The 25,620-nt window shown below is 57.5% G+C and overlaps 1 protein-coding gene across 6 annotated transcripts in view; it reads left to right on the top strand.

The window, feature by feature from the left end:
• ATP2B2 (ATPase plasma membrane Ca2+ transporting 2) overlaps positions 1–25,620 on the top strand; it is a 133,840-nt gene that overhangs the window by 67,510 nt on the left and 40,710 nt on the right. For 4 of the 6 annotated variants that reach the window (XM_037522734.2, XM_037522767.2, XM_054697145.1 and 1 more), the window contains 8 exons: positions 790–1,047; positions 1,543–1,668; positions 11,256–11,381; positions 12,998–13,030; positions 14,105–14,164; positions 19,051–19,092; positions 19,842–20,000; positions 23,147–23,361. In XM_037522734.2, the coding sequence (XP_037378631.1) occupies positions 790–1,047; positions 1,543–1,668; positions 11,256–11,381; positions 12,998–13,030; positions 14,105–14,164; positions 19,051–19,092; positions 19,842–20,000; positions 23,147–23,361 (1,019 nt within the window). The remainder of the gene's footprint in view (positions 1–789; positions 1,048–1,542; positions 1,669–11,255; positions 11,382–12,997; positions 13,031–14,104; positions 14,165–19,050; positions 19,093–19,841; positions 20,001–23,146; positions 23,362–25,620) is intronic. The other 2 variants (XM_037522750.2, XM_037522760.1) reach the window with 1 other exon arrangement.

The raw sequence follows: 25,620 nt of genomic DNA, 5'->3' as shown, positions 1-25,620 counted from the left end.
CCCCTATGAGGTAGGGGCAAGGGAATAACGAGAGTTCCACGAAGAGACGCAGCGGGTCTCTGTGTCTCAATCTCTCCCTGAATTCCGAAAGAATGCGCTTCCATGTACCGGGTCTCTGTGGCAGGCTTCACCTGTGTTTCCCAGTCCTTGAGCTTCCTGCGGGTGTCATGCTCGGTGGTAGAAGGAACCCTAGTTCCCGTCCTCCTGTTGCACATGGCTCTGCCATCCAGCGGGCTCCCTGTGCGGCGCGCAACCGTACACACTGACGAGCACCGGAGGCTGGACCGGAAGCTGTGGCTTTGATGGGCACTTACTGTGTGCTCATGGCACAGGGTGCTCCACCTAAAGGCTCTCCTGGTCGTGCCAGCACCTAGGAGGGAGCACCTGTCATTTCCCCATTTCACAGATGGGGAGACTGAGGCACGGTGGTAGGCCGCTAATTCACAGGCACATAGCAGTTAAGAAGCACAGCTGGGATTCGAGCCCCAGGCCGGTCCATGTCAGTTGTCATTAGCATAGTCGCTATCACCATCCCCGCCAAAGGCTGGTGCCATTGAACAGGTTAAAAATGCTGGAAAAGTCTGAACTTCCCAAAGAAGTCAAGTGAAACGCCCCCGTGAAGATAGGGTGGGTCGTAGCCTGCGTGGAGCAGGTGGTCCCACGGAAGTTGTAGAACACGTGTGAGTGATCAGCAGCATTTTGCCCTTGGCAGAGCCGGGAGGTAAATCCAGGCCCCGGGGGTCCCTTCTGCCTGGCTGACCCTCCGCTTCTTCCTTCCGTTCCCTGCAGGGTGTGCGACAGCCCAGGGCGGGGCCGAGGACGAGGGGGAGGCGGAGGCGGGCTGGATCGAGGGGGCCGCCATCCTGCTGTCTGTCATCTGCGTGGTCCTGGTCACGGCCTTCAATGACTGGAGCAAGGAGAAGCAGTTCCGGGGCCTGCAGAGCCGCATCGAGCAGGAGCAGAAGTTCACCGTGGTCCGGGCCAACCAGGTGGTCCAAATCCCCGTGGCCGAGATCGTGGTCGGGGACATCGCCCAGATCAAATACGGTGAGTGTGCCGCCACGGAGCCAGGTGTCCGAGCCAGGGTGTGGGCACAAGTGGGCGGGGCAGGCAGGCCCAGAGAGCTGCCCAGGGAAGAAGGAGGGCCCCTGGGGCTGATCCTAAGCCAGGACGTCTTCTGAGATTCTCTGGGAGGTGGAAGCTACTTCCCGGAGGAGGGAGGATCCAGAACTCATTTAAATTAGAAATGGCCACCACTCTCTAGATTCTACCCCAGAAGAAACTGTGGAGAAAACTTGGGGAACTAAAGTGCTTTGTAAATCCTGCTGAAGCTAGGACTGCTGGGCCCAGCCTCAGCCTGTAGCCTTTCCCTGGCCCCACAGGTGAGCGGCTGACACACCTGTGATGGGCGCCATCTTGGCCCCTGGAGCTCCAGGCAGCCAGTCCCCAGTGGCGAGCTTTCCCTTGTCCATACCTTTCGGGAGTGTTCCCGCCCCTCCAGCTCCCTGAGAACCGGCTGACTGCAGCCCTTCCTCCCACCAGGCGACCTCCTCCCTGCCGATGGCCTCTTCATCCAGGGCAATGACCTCAAGATTGATGAAAGCTCACTGACGGGAGAATCTGACCAGGTGCGCAAGTCCGTGGACAAGGACCCCATGCTGCTGTCAGGTGAGCTGCGGCCCAGGGTGGGCTCCCTCCCCCTTGCCGGGGCCAGCCCCACGTGGTTGGGGCTCCCGGGTCCCCTTCATGAGGCCACCAGGTCTTTTCAACGTTGCTCTTGGCTCCAGATTTCCCGCCAGTTCAGCACCAAATGAGAACCCGCTCCCTCTCCCCGACAATTGTGCATTGAGGCTCCTCCGTGCTCAGCACTGCTCCAGGCGGGAGATGGTGCAGTGAATAAAATCGACAGAGTCCCTGCCCTCGGGGAACTTACCACCTAGTGGCTTGGTTTTGAAGAGTCATTTAAACCCCTTCTCACCAGGGATAGCAATCAGTCAGGAGACAATCATTTTGGATACCTACTGTGTGCTGGGCACTGGCTGGGTGCTGGGGTTACAGCAGTGAATAAGACAGATGAGTTTTCATCCTTGAGCAGCTTGCAATGTGCCTAGGAGAGACGGGCAATGTAAAAATTCCAGAAGGTCACAAGGGTGTGATGGGAAGAAAGCAGGGCAGTGGAAGGCACATGGCTGGGCAGGTTGGGGAGGCCACATGTGAGCTGAGAGGAGAATGATGAGGAGGAGCTGGCCAAGAGCAGGGACAGCAAGGGCAAAGGTCCAGAGGCAGGATGGTGCTGGAACATCACGAGCAAGATGGAGACGTGGAGGGGCCAGATGGCAGGCCTCGTGGGCCATGGTCATGGAAACTTTCTGGGCTCATGGAAAGCCTAGAATGCCCTCTTGGAACTAGGACCACATGAGAGCTTCTGGGTTTACCCAGGTGACCTCAAGGCCATTGTCCTTGAGAGCAGTAGCCAGCCGGGTGATCTGGATCTAGGGAAATTTAAGGGAGGCGCTGGACCTGAGTGGATAGGAGCAGAAGCTTCCAGACAATTTGGAGAAGGAGGAGGTAGGATAGTTGACTGGAAGGAGGCTGGGGAAAGAAACATTCAGAATCACCGATTCAAAGCATCACAGCCCAGCCAGGGAGGCGGCACAGGTAGAGGGAGACCCTGGAAAAGACCGGGAAGGGGCAGTGACAGGTGGCAGGTCACCCACCTGCACAGTTGAGCCAACTGCCTTGTTCTCAAAGTGGACACCTGCTGGAAGCGCAGCACATGGAGTCAACCCCGGTCCCTGGATGTCAGGAGTCAGCAGCCATGGTATCCAGTGATGTCCCTGGGGCAAAATGGAGACCCCTGTGCCAAGGCGAGGAGATCTGGGCTGGCATGCGCTGGTTCTCAGGCCGCTGGCAACCTGGCAGAGGGCTTTCATGGCCTCCTTGGCGCTCCAGCCTGAGGACAGATGTGCTCATTGATTCACGGAGATCACAGGGCGGCAATGAGAAAGCAAGAGTTGAGACCCACCAAGAAGGCCAGGGTCAGGATAAGCTGGACTGAGCAAAGCGACCGTCAGGAAGGCGACTGCACAGGAGCAGAGGAGGGCCAGTGGCTTAGCCCAGGCTCCTGGGGAAAGGATAGCGAGGAAGAGGCATCATCTACCCAGTAGAATGCCGTCGGACTGGAAAGAGAACAATTCTGCAACAGAGCCGTTCCAGACAAGAGTCTGCCTAGAAGGCAGTGAGCTCCCCTGTCGCTGAGTGTGTAAGCACAGCCTGAACAGGCTCTGGGTGGGTCCTGTAGAGTTGGCGCAGCTCTGAATGGACATGGCATCATTGCTCCTCCCAGCCACGAGTCACCTGTTTTCCCACTCCCATCTTTACCCTGTGCCTCTGCTACCGGCCCACTTGGTTCTATTTCTTGGCCCCTTATCTCTGCTGAGACTGTTCCCAGATGATTGTCACCCTTCCTTGTTGCTCATTTAATTCCTGCCTATCTGCTCAGATCCCACCTCCTCCAGGAAGCCCTTGATAACCCTTGTACCAAGACTCACGCTTGAGCCTGTGACATCCACATCATGCTATTAAGGCACAGCCTCTTTTTTTTTTTTTTTAAGATTTATTTATTTATTTATACAAGCACTGGGTACAGTCAGAGCACGGGAGGGTGAGAGAATTCACCAGAGCCAGAACAGAGAGCAGAGCAGGCAGACTGACGAAGTACACTGCTGAGGGGAGCAGCGGGCGGCAGGAGAGGTCTGCGCTCCATGTGGGACCCTCGCCCAGTGGCTGGGGATCGAACCAGTGCTGCAGAGGCTGGGGGCAGCTTCGCAACCCAGCGCTCAACCTCTGCGCCACCGGGGAGGCCCAAGGCACAGCCTCTTAATGCCTACTGGGTTTTGCACTGTGCAAGCTGTCTCAAGTACCATAAAGCAAAATCCATCCAGGGTCCTGTCACGTAGCAGATGGAATGACCTTCTGTCCTTGGCCATGTGCAGCAACCATAAACCCTGCATCTGTCCTCTTACCCAGGCAGGTACAGGTGGCTGGGAGGTACAGACCAGCTCCATCCCTGGGCCCACAAAGCTTAGGGCTCAGGCACTGTCTGCCTGTTGTAGAAAGAGCAGTGAGCGGGACTGAGCAGAACTTGGGTTCTGGAATGTACTTGCTCTATGGCCTCGGGTACATCCCTTCACTTCTCTGAGTCTCGGTTTACCGAGGCCAATGCAGGTACCCTGGAATGTGATGTGGGTGAAGCTCCCACCGAGCAGGGTGCTGGCAGAGTGCTGCTCACGGGGGATTGTTCCCTTCCCTATTCCTTGAACTGAGGATGAAAGGAGATTGAGTTCAAATCCTGACTGACACTCATTGGCTGGAGACTTTGTTGAAAGACAGATTAACCCCAGCTCATGGGCTTGTGTTGATGTGTCTGTTTACCTTCCTTCATCCCATCTCTGGGCTGCCCCTTCCTCTCCACCATCCAGTCCCTCTCCACCTTAGGTCTGCACCAGCCTGCCTCTTCCAGGCAGGTTTCCTTGATTGCTCTCTTTCCCAGTGCTCTGAACTCAGATACCTGTCATTTAATGACCAGACACATGGACATTGTCCCCACCCTGGGAGGCCTTGCTGGGCCTTCCATAGATGACCTAGCTGAGGGCACCCGCAGGTCTCCATGGGGGCTCAGAACCCCCATGGGATCTGGCCCACCAGTTCAACTAGAAGAGAGCAAAGGACACCCCTATTCTGGGTTTGGTGGCCCAGCTGCACCAGCCTGTGACCTCTCTGATCCTCTACACCTGTGTCCACCAGTGGGGGAGCAGAGGGGACCCCGCCCCCTGCCCACCCCGCATGCACCCACGGATGTGACTGTCCTTTGCAAGTGGTGCAGGTGTGAGGTGCTGGGTGGTTGAACCGGTACAGCACGTGGAGGCAGAGCCAGGCCCGGCCCCCTGCCCACTCCCGCTGCGTTCTCTGCCCCTCAGAACCTCAGTTCCCCACTGATAGATGGGGTCAGGCCAGTCTTCAGAAGACGATGCTGTAGCCATTGCTCAGGGAACAAAGGGATCCGAAAGCCTGGACCTCGTCCCCCAGGATGACAGCTGGCCGTAGAATAACACCTGAGTTCCCACCCGGCCAGGGCCAGGGCAGAGACGCCCTGGAGTCGCCAGCAACTGCATCGCCAGCAACAGCAGGCAGGCGCCAGCCAGCATGGCCACCGCGCTCACTCCGCGGGAGACCCAGGAACCCAGACTTTCACGCCCACTTTCCTGATGGACGACTGGCCGGGAATTGCAGTTTGTCCAGTGCCCGTATGGCAGGTGGCAGGCGGGTGAGGCCTGAGGGCACACTCTGACCAGCCTGTGCTTTTCTAACTTTGTGTTTTAAGATCGTTGCAAACTTTCAGGGAAGTTGCGTGACTGGTGTGCGAGGAAGAGCGGGGGCCTTCCCCGAGCTCCGCTGTCCTCACCGTTGCGCCCGTCAGCCCTCGGAGGTCAGGGCACCCGGCAGTGAAGCAGTCACCTAACACCCTGCAGGCTCGCGTTCCAGCCCCTGTCCCCACAGCGGCCTCCGGGTGGGAGCCAGGGCAGGACAGGGCCTCAGGCAGATGTCTCGCCTCCTCAGCCCCCTTGACAGAAACGGCTCCTCCCACCCCGTGACCTCCACACTTCCCACGTCCACACCCTCCCATCCATGGGCCCCGTTCATGACCCCTGTCCACACTCCCCCTGTCCATGCAGGCCCATTTTGTGTCTCCTATGGCGCGAGTCCCGGGGGAGCAGCCAGCCCTCTCAGGAGAGAGTGCCCGGCTTTGTCCCTGCAGCATCTCAGGAGATCCCAGATCCCTGGAGAACCCTGATTTTGTCCCAGTTGGCAGCTGGGGAAACTGAGGCCCAGAACAGGAGCCTATGGCCCCACAGAAGGCAGGGGCCAGGAAAGGCCCGGCCCTCCTGCCCTGGGCACCAACTCACCTGGAGGACCCTGTGACCTGTCACCCGGCGGCCAGGCCTGTTGCAGCACCTTGTGGGGCCGTCCCCACAACAGGCGCCATCGAGGTGGGGCAGGGGCGGGGAGGCCAGGCGGGGTGTTCTCACGAGCAATGCATCCCACGCTCGTGGGTGCCCCTCAGCCTCCTCCGTGCCCCCTCCACCCGGAGCAAAAGTGTTCATGGCATGAGGTTGTACAGGACATCAGCAAACCCTCTTGGGCCTGCTGCCCACCCCACTGAGCAGAAGGCCAGGCACAGAGAGCCAGACCTGCCTCCACTGCCGCCGCCTCCAGGGAGCCTAGGACAACACCGTGACTGCAGGAAGGCCCGGTCCGCCTCTCGGCCCGTGCTCTCTCCATTACACTACCCTGCCTCTTCTCCATGAGAGGCAGCGGGGTGTAGTGGATAGAGCACGGGTTCAAGCCCCGACTCTACCACACACAGCTGTGGGACCCTGAGCCGCCACTCATCCTCTGTGAGCCAGAGAGGCCCAGGGCTCAGGATGGCACCTCCCAGGACTGCTGTGAGGGGCAGGTCTGTGTCTGCGGGCAACGACAGCCTAGTAGTCTGCGAGGGGCATTGTTCTGCCGTTAACTGTGCTGCGGGCGACTGTGATAGAAGCTGCGTCTGGGCTGGGAATCAGGCTCAGCTGGTGCCGGCCTGGCTGTGATCCCCTTCTCACCTCAACTCCTCGCTCCCCACCCAGGGAGGCGCCTGGGAGGCAGAAACCAGAAGAGCCGAGAAGGGTTGGAGGCTCTGGCTGTCCCTGTGCGCTGTGCAGTCCCAGCTGTTGCCCTCTCTGGGTGCAGAAGCCTTGTTTTACGAAGCTAGGTCCCTCCAACTCAGCCACCCGGGCTCAGCATACAGGGGTGGGAGAGGCCAGGCCACCCACTGGCCACCCACTAACAGGAGCTCTGTGCTGTCTGGGCCTGAGCGCCTTTCTCTCACACATGGGGGCAGCTGGATCGTGGACATGGCCCTTCTGCCCCCACCTTGCTCCTCGGGGCTGCCCCAAACAGCTGTGCCTCTTCCTGGTGAGGCAGGACCCACGGAGCTCCCCCAGCTCTGCCCCCTTGGGCTGAAAGCCAAGAAAACACCCTCTGTGTACCCTCCTACCTGAGATTGGGGGTGTGGCCATGAACCCGCAGAGTGAATGTGACAGTTGGGTGGAAAAGCCACTCAGATGACATTTAGCACACAGCAGGTGCTCCATGGGTATTAGTTGTCCTCCTCCTTCCCCCAAAAAAAGCCCTGCAGTGGCTCCCGGTGAACATCAAGCAAAGACCCAGCTCTGCAGCCCCCACCTACAAGTGCCGCCCTGGGCCTGAGCTCTGGCCCGTAGGCCCCCTCTGGTCTGTGGCCTTGCCCCATCCCAGCCCCATTGGCCTGCCAGCCCCTCGTGTCTCCATTGTCCGCTGCGGCTGATCTGTGTGCCTGTCTGGCCCCTTCAACCCACCTGGACCGCGAGCTCCTGGAATGCAGGGACCACAGGGACCCCCTCGGCCCCAGAGCCAGGCACAGGGTGATCACCCCGCTGCCTGTGTCCGTGCATGAAGGAGCGTGGCCCGGGCAGGGGGAGCCTGTTTGCTCAGTCTCTGCGCAGACCCCCGCTGGCCCCTCCAAACACCCCTCTCCCTGAGAAGCATCCCCCAGGGCTCACCCCTGCCCCCACCCTGAGGCGGCAACCTAAGCCAGTGTCCCCACTTTGCAGAGGACAGAACCACAGTCCAGAGAGGAGAGGACTGGCCTCAGCCACACAGCCAGTCAGAGGCAGATGCCAGGACTTCCCAGGCCTCTCCCCTGCCCGCCCCCATGCTGTGTGTTCTGAGGGGCTCCGTGGGAGATGGAAAGGGCAGGGCTGCAGAGTGACGCCAGGGGACCGTGGACTGCGAGGGCCCCCACCCAAGGTCCCTACCTCTGCCCTTCCCCAGAGACTGCAGCTTTGCTTTGTGAGATTACCCAGGCTGCCTTGCCCAGCTGTGGTCCACCTGTGCATCTGCAACCTGGGGTGAGCAGTGCCCTCTGCGGGGCCTGGGGCTGGGGGCAACAGCCTAGGGGCGGCCTGGCACTTCCAGTTCCCCTCTACAAGAGGAACCACCTGGCTCTGAGGCTCCGATGGGGGAGAGGATGGCCTGGCCAGGTGCGGGAGGAGGCCTGGCCATTTGGCCCTTGGCCAAGCGCAGGAAGTCTTCTTGGGTATGTGATGATAAGTGAGGGGCGTTGCCAACAGGGACAATACAAAAAGGAGGTAAAAAGACAGTCAAGAAGGTGCTGGAGGTCCAGCTACAGACCAGGCTATGCTGTGGGAGGAGACCCACACCCAGACCCACGCTCAAGGGGTTCAAGTCGAGTGGGGGAGCAGGGTCTGGAAGAATCCCAAGGAAGCCATAGGGCAATCAGAGGGGGGAGGTGAGGTCCCCTTGTGGTGGCCAGGGAGGCCACTGCAAGCTGGATATTGGCCCTGATCCTTGAGGAGGAGGTTCTAGACAAGAGGTGGGAGGGCAGGCAGCAGAGCTGGGGCTGGGGACGACCGCCGGGTGCTGCGCGTGCTCCCAGGGCAGAGGCCGCGGGCAGGAAGCGGCGGTCAAGCTGCCAGACTTCAGGGAGGGTGGCCGAGCTGGGGGACAGCAGTCAGAGGCATGGAGAGAGGGTGGTCAGGGGGCATGTGATGCCCCAACTCCCCTCCTAACTGTGGGGCCGGGAGGGCCACCCTGCGGCTGAGGGCGGCTGGACAGGGGTGACAGTGCCTCCCCCACATCCCCTGCTCCTTCCGCTCTGCCTCCTGGAGCAGAGCCGCCAGCTCTCCGCTGTGATGGGAGTGATTAGATTAGGAGGTGATTTGGGGGTTTGATTATCTTGGGTAGAAATTGGCCCCCTGTATCTTTTTCCAATCTGCCCGGGCCTGGGGAGGCAGAACGGAGGAGAGACCAACACCTTCATTTTCCCGCGAACTCGTTCACGAATGTGTTTGAGACCTGGTGTGAGGGCCTGATATCCTGTGGGGGCGTGACGAATGACACAGAGGGTCCCCCTTCCCCAGCTGGTGCCCAGGGCCAGCCACGTCTCCCTGAGCCTCAGTTTCCTCATATAGACCGAGGACCTCTGTGAGGACCAAGGTGACGTTGGCACATAATGGACACTGGAAAGAGTCAGTATCTGTGTCTCAGGCACCTTGAGAACCTGAGATCCTGGAGACCAAGAGGCTAGAACACAATACACATACATGCGCACTTACCCTTGTGCACACACGTACGTGCATACAAGTGTGTGCATCTATATGTGTGCATTTTCTTGATGTACACAAGTGAGCATGCATGTCTGGCACATGCCAGCACACATACATGCACACACATGTGCCCCCACATATGTACATGCACGTTCTAACTTGTACCCGTGTGTGCATCTTCACAAGCACATGCATCTACATATGTGCACACATGTGCACACAGATAATCTCCAGGTCTCGCTCAGGTGGAGGGAGAGGGAAGGGGTGGTTGAAACCTCTGCACAGTAACAGTAGCTCCCTTGCTGAGGGAAAGAGCTTTGAATCCTGACTCAGAACTTCTGGACTCTTTAGACACAACTCTGAAGAGTTTGTTGCCCTACACTTCCAGTCCAAAGCATCCTGGCAACCAAAGAGCAGGTCGTGAGAGACAGGGAGCCTGGAAAACAGGGAGACATGGCCATCAGATTTGAGGGGAAAAACCCTAAAAGCAGAACTGAGTCCAACCATGTCATTGGGGTTGCCGTGGCTGTGGGGCACCTCAGCTCTGCTGGTAAAAGTTGTGCCTCTACTCTGTGGCATGAGGATGGCCTGAGCCGCTGCCTGGGCCTGGGTCCTATTCCAGCTGCCTTGCAGAATTTTACCCAGAGTGGTAACAGTCAGGAAAAAACTGGGCATGGAGGGTACAGATTGCAAGTATCTAGACTCCTACTAAGTGGAGAAACAGCTGGCAGGAGTGAAGGAGTGAGGGACTGCCCATGGGTGCCCTGAGTTTCCAGGGGTGACTCTGCATGTGGCGGAGTTGTATGCATGGACTTGTGCCATATCCGTCCTTCTGTGAAAGCTCCTTTCCCTTGGCATAACGTCCTCAGGGCACAACCATGTTGTAACAGGGATCGGGATTTCCTTCTTTTAAAGGCTAAATAGTGTTCCCTTGTGCACAGAGCCGGCACTTGCAGTGGGCTTGCCTTAACATTCTGTCCTCATCTGCTGAAAAATCCCCAAGTGGTCTTGAGCAGTCACTCTCTGAGCCTGCACAGGACAGGGGCCTGCCTTACAGTAGCAACAGGACCGTCTTTTCAAACAAAAGCTGACCTAGAAGCCTCAAGGATGAATGGAAGTGGAAGCACTCTTACCAGACACCTCCCTCACACCCGCTTCTTGGGGACCCCACCTGCAATTGAAAGAATCCTAGGGCCCTTTGGAACCTGGTTTGAGAAAATTAAAATTATAGGGAAGAGGCTCTTGACTTGCATTGCACCATGGAGCCATGGTGTCCGCAAGTGCTACCCCTACACAGAACAAATCCTTGAAATGCATAAAATGAAACACATGGGACCACAAAGGAGCCAATTATTTTTAAATAGTTAAAGCAATAAAAACACAAATGTATGGTATGCAATCTACACACTTCTTTGTTAGCCCAGTCAATAACAGGTCAGCGGTCAAATAAAAAACTGTTTTAACTACAAAAGACAGATGTGCCCAAGTGATTTTGACAACCGCTGTAAAGTGAAATGAAAACCATGACTTTTGTGATGCATGTAATGGCATCGTGGGCCCTGCTAATGTGCCTGGGGTTTGTTGCCTATGTTCACAGTGGGGAGAAATGCTACATTTCAGTTCAACATTTGTGAAAATAAGGAAAATAAAGAGCAGATCCCAGAGCCCTGAATTCTTTCCCCAGATCTGTGGAAAGGGGTGGACCCCGTTAAGTATTGTGTCTAGGGCTCAGTTGGCATTTCTTTGCTGCTTGCAGAATTAAGCAGAATGAGGTTGGGTTCCAGATATTGTCAATAAGGAGGCGACAGCATGGCCTGTGCCTAGCCTGTAAGGGTTGGGAGGGAATGGGGAGAGGAAGACAGAAAGGAAAGGAGTCTTCAGGAGAGGGTTCCACCACACATCTATAGTCTGAACCTCAACTCAAGGCAGTGCCCAGGACCTCAGCAGGCAGATTTCCAGGAGCTGAATGGAGCTGAATTCCTGCCTTTCCTTTGGGGAGAGAGCCTGGGCATGCAATGGTGACTTGGCTTTCATCCCCTCCCACAGGAACCCATGTGATGGAGGGCTCAGGACGGATGGTGGTTACTGCTGTGGGGGTGAACTCTCAGACTGGCATCATATTTACCTTGCTGGGGGCAGGCGGTGAGGAGGAAGAGAAGAAAGACAAGAAAGGTAAGCCCAGCCCCCTCACCAGCCAAGAGGGGAGCTCTTAAGGCCACATTTTTTTGTTTGTTTATTCATTCACTCAACAAAATAGTAATTGAGTGCCTTTTATGTCCACACCCTGTGCCAACAGTCACCTCCTATGTCCATGAGGTCTGGCTTGGGCCAGGAGGGCTCTGTCTGTTACATCTACAGGGTCTTGTCCCAGTCTCTGTCTTGTTCAGTCATGTTGTGGGGGCCCCTCCTTCCCCCCACTCCTATCCAGGTCCAGGCCAAGAGTCTTGAACACTTTGTTGAGCCTCTGACCTCAAGCATGACCTGATCTTATCATCATGCCAAAATCAAGTAGAAACCCCCACTCAGGCCTATTCCTGCCACTTTTCTCAATGCCACTGAGCACAGCTATAAATCCATCCAGCATGGGCTCACCCCCACATGAACAGAGGTGACTCTGGGGAAGGTGGCCAATGTGTGGTTCCAAGTCAGCTGCTGTGAGTGCCCTCTCCCATCCCTCACCTGGATTCTGGCACCTCCTCCCCCTTGGAAACAAGTATCCTTCTTCCCTGGGCTCCCCTCAGAGCAGCAAGCTGGCAGCCCAGGACACCAGTGCCTCATGGAGCAGAGAGAAGGAGCCCAGAAGATACAAGAAGTCCAAATCCCATCATCAACCTCCAGTGCAAAAGCCCGTGCCTGTGGCCCCAGCATAGCTGGCTCCCTGCCCAACACCCACACTCAGTCTTGGGGACAGCCTCTCCTCCCATCTTCAGTCTTTTGTCTTATCTCCTTCCCCAAGAACAGAGGAAGGTCCCAGAACCAGACGTCCTTGAGGGAAGGAAGATGAGCCAGCAGGCCGCTGTCCAGAGTTTTAGGGGTACCTGCTGTCTCCAACTCTTAGGTGCCATGCAGGCACAGAACTGGGCTGCAGCTGAAGGTCATTTGTTCCCAAGGGTAAAACCCATTTTCTAACAGGATCCCCTAAGAGTATGGCTGCCCCACCAGCAGGAACAGTGGCACTGAACTGTCATCTGGGGGATTCAGAGACGAGAGGAGGCAAAGGGAGAACTAAGGTTAGCTGAGGACATAGTCCTGACCGAGAATCCGAGCATGCCAGGGCAGTGCCCACACAATGACATGGAAACTGTGACCAGCTGTGGCCCCAAGCTGTGGGCAGTTGGACAAATGCAGGAAGTTGGACAAATGCGGGCAGTTGGGCAGGATTTGGTGCCTTTGCTCAGTTCCTTGTTCCCACTGGGGCCTGGATGAGGGACAGAAACACCAAGAAGCTCCCATGGACCAGACCCGTGGTTTTGCAAATGCCAGTAGAAAGACCGGCCTTGGACTGCACCCTGGCCAGACCGAGGGGTCCTTGCAGAGGGAAGGGGGACATGCAGAGGTGACATGGTAGGGAAGATGGGGCATAGCCTGTGCACAGTGCAGCTAAGGCTGGGCCCTCAGCCCTCCTCCTGATCACTTCCTCCAGGGACATCGCTTAGAGTTCGCCAACCATGGGTCCCAGTTCCAGGATGATGCATGCATGTGGTCTGTGTGTGTGTGTGCACTCGGGTGTGCAGATGAGGTCACGCATGCTTCTCCTTCATTAACATGTCTCAAAAATCATCACACAGGTGTGAAGAAGGGGGATGGCCTTCAGCTACCAGGTACAGTAAGACACCCTTCAGGGTAGATGGGGCTTTTAGGAACAGGAGCACAACTTGCCCGTGGGTCCCTCCTCTAGCCCACCAGTGCACAGCTGGAGAGGCCACCTGACTGCCCCACACACCCTCTGCTGTGCCCCCATGATGCCAGCCCCACGGGACCCAGCAGCACCCCATTCTGCCTTTTTGCCCTTCCAGTGCTCGCCCTGCTGGTCAATTTCAGATAGCATCCTCTCCACTCGGCCCTCGGCCCCCATCCCCCCGTATCCCAGATGCAGTTCTTCACTTACCACCGTATGGCCCCATGGCCCCTGCTCCCACCCACACCCAACAGAGCCTATCCCTGTTCCCCTGCCCACACGACTCATCCACCTCACCCACAGTGTCTGCCCTCTGCTTCTCCCAGAACCCACTTCCCCACCCCAAGAAAGAACAAGAGGGAATTTTCATCTCATGTCATGTTAGTTTTTAGATTAAAGGTTCACGAGTACCTTCCCAGTCCTTTGCACCAAATGCGACATGCCCAATGTCACCTTTTTGGTGGTGGGACATCTCAGTGGGGGCTGCCGAGCTGATCTTTAGGGAGCTGGTTAGCAAGGAGGTGGGGTTAGGCAGTGAGTGACCCGATCAGGGGCAGGAATCCAAGTCAACACCAGGGTCAGTTGCTGTGCTGGAACGCAGCGATCGCGGTCCTGGCAGATGCCCACGTGGGGCCGGTGCCCACGCTGCCGGGTTGTTGAATATTTTGAGTCAGCTCCTGGCCACAGGCCCCTCTGGCCCTGATGGGTCGCTGGCCGGACCCGCCTCCTTGGTTGGGTCAGCAGGGCACCCTGGACAGTGCCACCCCCACCCCCACCACGATGATCATCCTCCATATTCAACTTCAACGCCCCTCCATGGCTGTCTCCCACGATGCCCGTGGCCTTGCTCCCACCCCCACGGAGTTTTGTCATTTCCAACAGAGGTTTTCGTTTAAGACTCGAGTCCCATTCCCCCCGCAAGCTGGTTCCCACCCCGTTGTCAATGCTGTTTTCTCCATTGTGACACACTGCATTTTCCATCCCTCCCACCCCGCAGCGGCCGACGGTGCGGCAGGTTCAAACGCTGCAGATAGTGCAAATGCCAGCCTAGTGAATGGTACGTCTCCGATGGCGAGCTCTCGGTCTCGGGTGGATGGGCCTCTCTCCCCTACCCCACATCTGGGCTGGCCTGTCCCTGTCCTGGCCTGCACAGACCTCCGACGTGCATGGGCAGCTCAGGGACAGCCGTCCTCCACCAAGGGCCAGGAGCTTAGGAGAGGGGCCGGGACCGGGAAACCTGCTCCCAGCTCGCTTGTGGCTGCCAAACTGACCTCCCGAGGAGCCCAGAAAAGGGACGAGACCTTGGCTTCAGATTTGAAGAAGCAGCATCCCGTCCTGTGTGGCCCTCCCCTAAGCATGCTCCTGGCCCCAGCTTTGGGAGGAAGGCCTGGGGCCTGGACCTGGGCTGAAGCTGGCATCTGGGTCCCCAGGAAAGGCTCCAGGCCTTGACTCTGAAATGCCCTGGAGACGGGGCACCCAGGCCGGGGCTCAGCTCCTCGGCCCCACCCTGTGGCATGGGGCCACTGGTAGACGTGTCTTTTCTTTCACGGAGCAAACGGCAAGGGGTTCGCTTGGGCTCAGGGCTCGTTCTGTCCCCGGATGTGGACTGGCGTTTCTTGCTGTTGCGTTTGTCCTGAGTCTCTGCATTCTTACGGGCCCCCTCGGGGGTGGAGTGGGGCAGGGGCTGCCCCTGTACCCAGAGGCTGCATCCTGACCTCATCCTGGGCAAGAAGGAACGCCGTTCACCTGCCTCCTCGCTTTCCCATTCCTGATTTCTATGCTCTCCCACCTTCAGAGCCATCTGTTCACTCAGACACCTCCCGGCCCAGATTAGAAGGCATAAGAGTCGCCCTCACTGCTCCTGGGCTGCTGAGAGCCACCAGGCTCGGGCCTGGGAGTCCAAAGGGAGTCCAAGGGCTGTGGGTTTCTCATCTGTCCTATGGCTTCCTCCTCCCCACTCCTGGAAAACCCAAAGGCCTGTCCCCCTCATCCTTCCATCCCTTGCCCCAGGCCTCTGGCTGAGCCACCTGGGCTCAGAGCGATGGGGTGGGAGCCCCGGCAGATGTCCGGTCTGGGCAGGCGGCGTCTGCAAGCCCAGCCCTGCCCACCAAGAAGGGCTAATTCGGGGGTGGGTCTATTTCAGGCACAGGAGGAGAAAGGGGGACAGCTTGGGGTGTGGGAGGTGTTGTGCTTCGGAGGGGGTCATGCGTCATGCTGGGGGATGTGGGGACAGCGGATGTGGGCACTCCCAGGGCTGGGAGGAGGGAGCCAGAGGAGGGTCCTGCTACCCAGGGCGCGCTGTGCTCAGTGAGCTCGTAGATCGAATCCAGGGAAGCCCCAGGGGAGAGGGAGCTGTCACTTCCAAACTATAGTAGAAAACACCAAGTATCCCCAGAAAAATGCAGGAAAAATGGAGAACTTGCCTTTTTCACCTCCTATGGGCCAGGTACTTTGCAAGCATCCTGTACTCACCGTCTCGCTTAATCCTCATAACTACCCTGTGATGTAGACTTTATTGTCCCCACATTAAAGATGTGGAAACTGAGGCCCAGGGAGATCAGACACTAGTCCAAGGTCACAGAACTCGAAAACAGCAGAGCTGGGGTTCTACGTCAGCCCTGGGTGATCCGCAGTAGGTGGGCCTCCTCCCGACCCAGGGTTTGCTGGCATTTCTTCTCTGAGTTTCACGAGGATATTAACAGGTCTCCCCCAAGAAAAGACCCATCACATAGAATCAGTTTCTTCCTCGGTGCAGGACTTGTCAGAGGCTTGAATAGGCCATGGAGGCTTAGAGAGCCACGCAAGGCTTCCCAGCGGGATTGGGCTGCAGGACCATCCTGGGTCAATCTTGTGGGGTGGTAGACCCCAATACACTCCAGTACGTTAGTACCAGACTCGAGGCTACTCCAGATCTCATCGAAGGACAAGAGCCTGGGCACCTCCGGGGAACTTCTTAGCCCTGCAGAATTTTGGTCCCCACCCCAGACCAGCACCCCACACTCTCACCGTGGTACATGTGAGAAATGCATTAACAGGCAGCCTCATGCCATGCGATCCACGTGGAGTGTGATCACAGACGGCACAGCCCACCCAGCCATGCGGGACCCACCTCCACACAACGCCCCAGAGTGGTGCGGGCAGTCCTGAGAGGGCCCTGCGCTACCACAAGGTCTCAAGGCCCCTGGGGTCTTCAAAGGCTAGGAGACTCCAAGCTGGACCTTGGTGAGTGAGAGAACTGTTCCTTTCCCTTCCTTCCTCTCAGTCAAGTGTGGAGGACTTGGATCTGGGAAACACTGGACAGTAGGCTGCTCTGGCTCCACCCCCCAGGACCCCCAACCAAGAAGCTGGCCAGCAGGCACAGTGCGTTGTCCTCGGAGGCATGCAGTCGCCTCCTTTATTAATGTGTTCTCATTGGAGACACCCCTATAGTCGCACATAGTAAATCGTCCCTCTTAGCTTGAACAGGGCCAAGGCCTGCACACGCCCTTCACCAGCACGCCTGGGTTGTCCTGGTCCACTTCCTGGGGAGGAATTGGAGGTGCGGGTTGGAGAGGTGACTTCTCCCCCACACCCCTCACTACCCAGAGCTTGTTTATCAGATCCCCTCACCAGGAACCCTCCACATCCCTGCTTTTCACACCTACGTCCCTCTGACGCACGAGGAAAACTCCCGTTTGGTAGACTGAGTCCAGCATCTGGTGTGGAGAGGGGCCTCGCCGCAGTCCCCATCTGTTCAGCCCTCCACCCCCAGCTCCCTGGAAATACCCTGCAGGTCCCAGGTGGGGGCCGAGCCGGCCAGGAGAGCCCCCGTTTGGCTGAGCAGAGCCCCAAATAAGTCCCTTGTTTCTGAGAAACCAGGCCATCTGCACCAAAGCACCCCCAGAACACCGCTCCCTCCCTCAAACATATGCATCGGTGATTATTTTTCTGGCCACGTGGTCACTATGGAAATAAAGGGGAAATTGCTGGCTTGGCTAATGGGCAAGGCGGGTGACTGCATCTGATAATATGCAGTGCGAATGAAGGCCTGGTGCCTTCTAAACCCACCTGCCCAGGAGCAATCCTCGGCTCTCTTTAGCCCAGTTAGTAAAGCTACTTTAAGAAATAATCAACGGGGCCGTCCATCCCTGCTTGCTCTGAAAAGCCTTTTTCTATTTCATTTTTCAACCCAGCAGAGAGAAATTTACCATCAAGCAGGGGAGGGATTCTCTGTAATTCCAAAAAGGGTCTCTGGCCTCTGCTGTGAAAGGGGGGATTGGGGGGCTGGGGAACCCCCTCCCTCTGCGTGGCCCATGAAGCAGGTCTGGCGGTGTTGATGGAACTAACTGCAACGTGCAGGGCTCTCTCGGGGCGCTCGGTGAGTGAGGGCCGCCGCTGAGCCTCTGGGGCCTCAGTTTCCTCATCTGTAACATGAGAGTGATGGAAACTGCTCCACTCCCCTCTGCAGGGTGCGGGAAGCTGATCAGGGGTGACACTTGCAAAAGTCCTTCCCGCTGCAGAAGGCTGGCAGGCGGATGGCTATTACTAAGGCAGCCTCTAGGCCCCGGGGTGGGTGCCACCTGCCCATTTCACAGAGGTGGAGGCTGAGTCTGCAGCAAGGTGGTGTTGAAACAGGGGCTTCGGGAGCCAGTCCCACCAGGGCCAGCTCTGTTCCCCTCCCTGGGCTCAGGAGCTGGGCGGCTGCATTCTCAATGTCTGCCTTGGTGCCAGCCCTCCATTCACATCTGAGGCCCAAGCAGGCCGTCTCCCTCTCTGAGCCTCAGCTTCTCCTCTGTCAGTGGGATACAGAGCACTGCACAGGGCTGTGGTGAAAACTAGATGAAACTGGGGGACATATATGAACCCTACGTGACATGGGTTCTCCCAGAACATGTGCTGTGAGAATCGCCTTTGCAGCAAACATCCCAGCTTGACCAACCTTCTCAGACCCCTCTGAGGTGGTGAGGCCCTGGGCAGAGCTCCAGGCAAGCTCAGGTGCAGGAGGGCTCCCCCTCCAGCAGACCTAGTGGGCTAAGGCAGGTGTCTCAGCCACCAGGTAGCACCTCCAGTCCCTCCCTCACTGCAAACCCAATCCACAAGCCTCCGACCCACACTGGGAGGGTCTCCCAGGCAGCCCTGGTGACAGGGTGGAGGACCCCAGCTCAGCTCTTTCCCCTTACTAGGCAGCATCAGACCACCTATGTGAGGTTGGGGAGGGGCCCCCAAAGGCCCAACTTTCCCTGTCTACTGTGGCCTGAGCCAGTCACCCTCATAATAAAGAGGGTGGGAGGCTCAGCTCCTACCCCCTGGGAGCCAGGGCACCCCCACCAAGGTCCCTGGACACATTGGGGGCCCTCAGAGCCTACCACTGGGGAGCCCCTGCCCACCCTCTGCATGGGCCAATCTCAGCGGGGTTAGACAGGGGGTGTCTGTGGTGTGACGTCACCCCTTCAGAAGGAAAAGGAGACAGTAGGATCATTTCCTGGAACCAGACACTTAGAACATGTTACCCAAATTCCTCCCTGTTCCTGAAAACTTCTGTGTGTTCTCTCTTTCTCTCTCTCTCTCTCTCTCTCTCTCTCTCTCTCTCTCTCTCTCTCTCTTCCTTGCCTTCACTCAACCCACAAAAGGCACCAACCAAATTAATCTCTGGGGACCTAAGACCAGCCCCCTGCTTCCTGCCGGCCACTCTGGCCCCTTGGACAGGCTGTCGTTCAAGCTGTAAAGTGCTCAGGGCCCAAGTCATCCCACAGGAGTGCTCCCTCCAGGCCTGAGACCAGGCCGGCCCTGCAGCTGCCACAGTGGCCAGCTCACCCTGGCAGGGCCCCACGTCCCCACACGGAGGGAAGGAGTGGGCTTGGCCTCCCTCCGTCTGTGACGTGAATGTCCGTGGCCCTGTGCGTCTCCGTGATGACGACTGTGTTGTCTGTTCTCTGTTGTCTGTTCAAATTCTTTGTCATGTAGGTAAGATGCAGGATGGCAATGTGGACGCCAGCCAGAGCAAAGGTAACCCTTTTGTATTAACCGGGTCTGTGGTCCCTGCGGCCCTTCCCCCACGCACCTGCCCCTGGGGGGCTGCTGTCTTTGGGGGTTGTAGCTGTGGCCCACGTGATGCCAGGGCAAATGGAGGCGTCACTTGGTAAGGACAGGGGACCCCGCAGCCTTTGAGCTAAGCCGCCTGTTGAGCTGGAGAGTTGAAGCTGATTCTCCAAGAGCCTTCTGGTCTACGGCTGGGCCCCAGACCTACCAGTCAGTGTCACACGGAAGGAGGAGAGGCTTGGCACCCATGGTGGGGACATGCTCTGCTACCTTTGAAGCCTCCCCTTTTGTTCCTCTTGACTTGTGACTCCTTAATAGCCCAACAACCTGCTGAGTGAGCCCGGAGCCTGTGTGCCTTGTCTGGGTGTGGGGACAGCCCAAGGCCTTTAAGGTAGGCCCTGCGACCTGTAGGCCAGAGCAGACCCCTGCTCACGCGTGCCAGGAATCCAGAGTGGGCCTGTGCCCCACCCTACTGTGTCTGGCACCCAGGCCCAGGGCAGCAAGTGCTCCTGGGACCCTGGTCTCTGGCTAGAAGAGGCAACCCCCCACTCAGGACCTCCATGCTGACCATGCAGGGCCCAACCAGGGAGCACGTGTCTCCCCACACTCCCCTGGGCTTCAGGGCGTTGCCCCTATGCCCGCCCTGCAGACTGACCTGCGTGTGTGCGTGTCTGTGTGTCTGTCTGTGTCTGTTGTGCACGCTCTGCCCCTTGCAGCCAAACAGCAGGACGGGGCGGCCGCCATGGAGATGCAGCCCCTCAAGAGTGCCGAGGGCGGCGACGCCGACGACAAGAAGAAAGCCAATATGCACAAGAAGGAGAAGTCGGTGCTGCAGGGCAAGCTCACCAAGCTGGCGGTGCAGATCGGCAAGGCGGGTGAGTGCAGTGCAGGCGATGGTGGGGGGAGCCAGGCACACAGTGCAACCCCAGGGAGCACCCGGCCCTGAGCAGGCCCCAGCTGCCCCCCCTGCAAAGCGGGGTCTTGCACAGGAGGGTCCCTGAGACCCGCCCTTCTCTACTACAGCACCTGGGCTGGGGGCATATACAGTCAGTGCTCAGCACGTTGTGAGGTAGAAGGCCCAGTGCGCGACCTGGGCTCCAGACAGACACCGCTGGGGGTGTGGGAACTCTGCGGGCAGCTCCTCCTGGCTCTGAGCCTTGGCCCCCGGCCCTGGCCCCCACCGACCGCACAGGTGGCTGAGGACAAAAGCCATGGCATGTCTGGGAGCTCGGCCCTCGGAGCTGCGCCGGCTGGAGAGGGCAGATCCTGTGGGGTCTGCCCTGCCTGAGGACGGTGGGAGCCACGGCAGAGGTTTGAGCAGGGGCCCTCAAGGATGCCTTTCGCTTCCGTGTTGACCGCCTTGGCTCCGGTGCGGGAAAAAAGGCTGAAGAGGTTGAGGGCAATACCAGGAGCCCAGGGAGAAACCCCTCTTGTCTGAGCCCCAGCTCGACAGGCGGTGTCCCCAGGAGCCGTGAGCTGCAGGTGGTGGCTGGTGATGGCCCCGCTGGCCCAGGAAGTCGGCAGCCGCCCCTCCTGCCTGCTGTGGCCTCAGGCTCCCCTCGGGGTGAGGACGCAGCCAACGCTGTGGCCTCCCCACCTGGCTGCTCGCTGCTCTGTGGCTGTCTCCCGGCTCTAATTATAGGAAGCACAGCCTGGAGAAGGGAGGCAAATTACAAGCTTGGCCATCTATATTTAAACTTGGGGGCCTGGTGACAGCTCCCGGCTGCCGGGAGCTTGGCTTCCCGCCCCGGCGGCTGTCAGGCGGGGCAGCAAGCAGCTCTCGGGCCCCACAGCTGGAGGTGGGAGAGGGGGAGCCGTGGATCCGGGGATTTCCTCCATCCTCTCCACGGAGCAGACTCCACAGAAGCCCGGGGCCAGGGGAAGAATGAGAACAGCCCATGGGCTTGGAAGTCCTCGCTCATCTCGCAAGCCCTTGACCCTGCCAGGAACAGAGTTCACAGCAAACGCTCCTGGGTTCATGTCCCACTTCTGTTTTGCTCATGGCCTGAATTCCCGGGAAGGGAACCTGAGATGGGTGGGCTGGGGAGTTACAGAGGGGTGCACTCAGGTGAAACAGGAAAAGGCTGGGGAGAGAACCAGACAGCTGAGGTTTCCAGAAAATTCCCAGTCCCACTGTCCCGTGGGGGGCTGTGCAGGGCCTGTCCTGCCCTCCAGTAAGGAGGCGGGCTTTTGGGACCCCCACATCAACCATTGGGTGTTGGCCATCATGTTGGGGTGTACTCCCAGACACTTCCAACAGGGGGACCCCAGTTGCCCCAGCACCAGCTTCCTCTGGCAGAAGCTGCAGGTGCAAGGTCTTGGTAGGCACCTGTGCAACACCTACAGCAGGTAAGAGGACCTCAGGGAAGCCAGGCAGGTCCCCCCTTACTTGCTAACTCTACAGGGCCTCCCTGCCTGTGGCCTCGAGCAAGTCACATCCCCTTGCTGAACCTCAGTTTCTTCACCCAAAAAAGTGTCTCCTGCCTTTTCCTCAGGCTGGACCACTCTTCCCACAGGTCACTACCTGACTGCTGCTTGTCGTCCTTCCACTGTCTGCTCAAATGTCACCTCTTCCAGGAAGTCTTCCCTGGCCACCCATACTAAACCACTCCACTAACCCTGTCACTTCTTGCATTTTTTATTTGTTTGTTCTTGGCTTTATGAGATATAATCGATATACCCAAAATGGCATACGTTTTGTGTGTGCCATTACCCACACAAACCTGGACCCATGCCCACACCCATGGTACCTGCTCCACAACCAAGGCGCTGAGCACCCCCACCAGCTCCAAAAGTGCCCTTGTGTTCTTTCACGGTTTTCTGGTTTTTGATTTTGGGTCGAGGACACTTAACAGATCTGTCATCTCCATCCATCTGAAGCGCACAGCACCGTGTTAGCCACAGGCACTGTGCAGAGCTCCAGAACACAGTCATCCCACCCAGCTGATACTCCATACCCACTGAAAAACAACCCCCCTTGCCTGCTCCCCTCGGCCCTTCTGTTCTCTGCCGCTGTGAGTCTGGCTGCTTAGATACCTCAACTTTCCCATGTCTGATTTGTCTCACCTTAGTATAATGAGCTCCAGGTTCATCTAAGTTGCTGCAAATGGCAAGACTTCCTTTTTAGGGCCTCCCCAGTGGTGCAGCAGGTTTAGCACTGCGCTGTGAAGCTGTCCACAGCCTCTGCAGCGTGGGTTTGATTCCCGGCCGGCCAGGGAGAAACCCACATGGCACGCAGACCTCTCCTGTCTCACCTGCTGCTCCCCTCAGCAGTGTCTTCGGTCCTTCTGTCTGTTCTGCTCCCCACTCTGTCTCTGGTGAATCCTCTCACCCTCCTGCCCCTCTGACCTGTACCCCAGCTCTTGTATAAGTAAATAAAAAAAGACTTCCTTTTTATGGCTGAGAAATATTCCACCAGGCGTATCTACCACATTTTCTTCATCTATCCATCGATGGACCTTTGTGTGGTCTTCTTATCAGCATGGCTCATCTTCCCTCACATGGCCCTAGAGAGTCTTGTCACCGAGCTGTCTGAATCTGGATGCTCTTAGTCATTTGTCTGTTCTTTGTCTGCCCCCCTCATCATCTCAGCTTCCCCTTTCCTGCTGTGGCCCTGGTTCCTGGAGTTAGAGCCACTGCATGGCTGCACACGGCAGCGCCCAAATGGTGTGTGTCCAATGAATGAGTAAATGATACATGGTTATCATGGGAGAACTCTGTGCCAGCCACGCTGACTGCCTCACCTGGCCCTCAGCGCATACGAATACCTATTTGTGTCGGGCGCCATCCTGGACCTGCCCGAACTCCACCCTCACAAAACCACGTGGAGTCAACACGCATCCCCCTTGTCCGAGGGGGAAGCTGAGGCTCCGTGAGGATCAAGGACTTGCCCCCAGACCCTAAGCAAGGGAGTCGGGCTTTGAGTGGGCTCTGCTTGACCCCAGAGGCCCAGCGGCCGAGTCCACACCTGGCTCCTGGCCCAGGAGCCCCCCTAAGCACGCCTCCCGCCCACCCTTTGCAGGCCTGGTGATGTCAGCCATCACGGTGATCATCCTGGTGCTCTACTTCACCGTGGACACCTTCGTGGTCAACAAGAAGCCGTGGCTGCCCGAGTGCACGCCCGTGTACGTGCAGTACTTCGTCAAGTTCTTCATCATCGGCGTGACGGTGCTGGTGGTCGCCGTGCCCGAGGGCCTCCCTCTGGCCGTCACCATCTCGCTGGCCTACTCGGTGAAGGTGAGGAGGGGGCCGCAGGGCTGGCCGGCTGGTGCTCTTGATAGTGGCTGCCCCCGGTGGGGACTAAGGGGTGGTCATCGGGGTAGTGCTGGGATGCCAAGAAGATCGCAGGGGAAGGGAGTGGACACATGGGGGTTCAGAGTCAGAGACATGCAGAAACCCCAAACTCACACACTTTCAAGGAGCACAGGGGCTGCTGCCTCTGTGCAGCCCAGCCTGGGTCGCCTGGCAGACACGGGCCCAGTGCTGCAGACCTTTGCTTCTTCTCAAAAGAAGGCAGAGATCTTAACATCTGCTCTTCTGACTGTTAAACACTGACACTCACCCCAGCCTCAAAACTGAAGTGCAGCCGTGCTCACGCAGGCCAAGCCCATCCTGCCCCCGGCTGTGGGCACACGTCTGGCCCCACGGCCCCACGGTGGCCTCGAACTTATGCATGTGCTTGGCTGAGCTCAGGAGGTGCTCCTAAAGTTTGGAAGAGGTAACTCTAAACAAAAAGGGTGCAGGATTTTATGGAAGTCACCTCTTCTGAAGAGACTGCAAAGCAATTCAGTGAGGGGCTGGGTGTTGGGGGTCTCCTGAGGGCAGAGCTCCAGCCCCCCTGCACCCAGGCCTGGGGCCATATGCAGAGCCCAACACAGGGCTGGGCCGGCTGGCGTCTCCATGGGACAACGTTCATCTGACCCTCTTGGGGACCCTACAGGCCTGGTCTCCCCACAGGTGCTCACACCCTGGGCTCTTTCCTTCTCCCAGGCCCCATGGCAACCCCGCCTCCTCAGAGGGCAGGGCCCACACTCCCAGTTCCCAGAGCCCAGTGCCAGAGTGTCTCTGCAAAGGCAGACGTCCAGGCACTTTACGGACCAGGCGGCTCTGAGGCCTCAGCAGAGTTGCCGGAGGGCACCGGGAGCGTCACTTTCCAGGCTGGAATTTGGGCTGGGCTCTCTGATGTAATTTCAGACAGAAAAGAGATCCCCGGGTGGGTGCCAGAAAGTGGCAGCTCTGTGTAAAGGATATGGCCCTTATCGGCTCCTTGTTTTAGGGTTCTCGAAGAAACTCCATCCCACAAAGCAAAGCCCTAACAGGTCGCAACACGATGCTCAGGGCTCGGGGCTGAGACGGTGGTTCTTGGAAGCCCCCACAGCTTCGGCACCCTCACAGCTGCCCAGCCGAGCCTGGGGCCTCCTGGAAGGTTGCCCTGAGCTGGTTTAGGGGAGTGACACACATTTCAGGCCCCAGGCCCTCTGCGGTTGGCACCTGACACCTGGCCCCTTCAGCCGTCTTAGGTGCTGCTACTCCTGCAGTCACTTGGCAGACTCAGCACAGCACCCAGACTCAGCTGAGCCAGCAAACTCTCCCCTCCCTGAGTTGGGACCTACCCCCAGCCCCGGGAGCCGCCAGGCACAGCGTGGAGATGCCACATGGGGGGATTTTAAATCTAGTAGCCAAAAAAAAAAAAAAAGAAAAAGGTTAAATTAACTTTAATTATACAGTTATTAAATTATTAATATTAATATATTAATTTATTGATTTTTATGTTAATTTAATAATATAATTTACTTAAACTGCTACTATGTACAAATTGTTATGAAGCCACCATGGAATCCATGGTGAGATCGTTTACATTTTTTCAGATGTCCTCAGACTCACCATATTCCTTGTGCTCACAGCACATTTCACGTCAGTCCGGCCATATTTCGACTTCAATGCCACATGTGGCTCCCCTACCTGACCCAGACACCTGGACTCCAGCAATGGACCCTCTTCACAGTACAGATGGGCAGGGGTCCCGATGGAATGATCTAGGCTGTGAGGGTTAAAAACTGGGTTCAAATTCTAGCTTTGATCCTGGTCGAGTCACTTTGCCTCGGTGTCCTCGATTGCCAGAATGGATTCCAGAATCCCCGCAGACTTCATGGGACTCTTATTACCTCAGTCAAGGAAATAAGTGCAGGAGGACTCCTTGCAAACTGAAATGTGTTACAAATTCAAATTGCTGGTGCTCGCTTATTCAACATACATTTATTATTCTGGCGAGCACGGGTTGCAGTAGGAGAAACTGCAACAGCGTGTAATCTTGTGGTAGTCATTTTGTCGCTAATACGGACTGCTATTAAAATTATTCTGATACACTTCTTTTTTGCCCTTGTTTTACGGAGTTATACTGAGAAGCAAGAGTAAAGGAAATCAATTTCCTAGGCACAGGCCACGTCTGATTCAGCTGATACCAATGTTTCACATCCCTCCTGGCCGGACAGGGTC

This window comes from Talpa occidentalis, unplaced genomic scaffold, assembly GCF_014898055.3.
Source record: "Talpa occidentalis isolate TD23 unplaced genomic scaffold, MPIMG_talOcc4v2.1 talOcc4.10, whole genome shotgun sequence".
NCBI classification, from domain to species: Eukaryota; Metazoa; Chordata; class Mammalia; order Eulipotyphla; family Talpidae; genus Talpa; species Talpa occidentalis.
The sequence above is the reverse complement of the archived record's forward strand: the minus strand, read 5'-3'. Positions and strand labels throughout refer to the sequence as shown.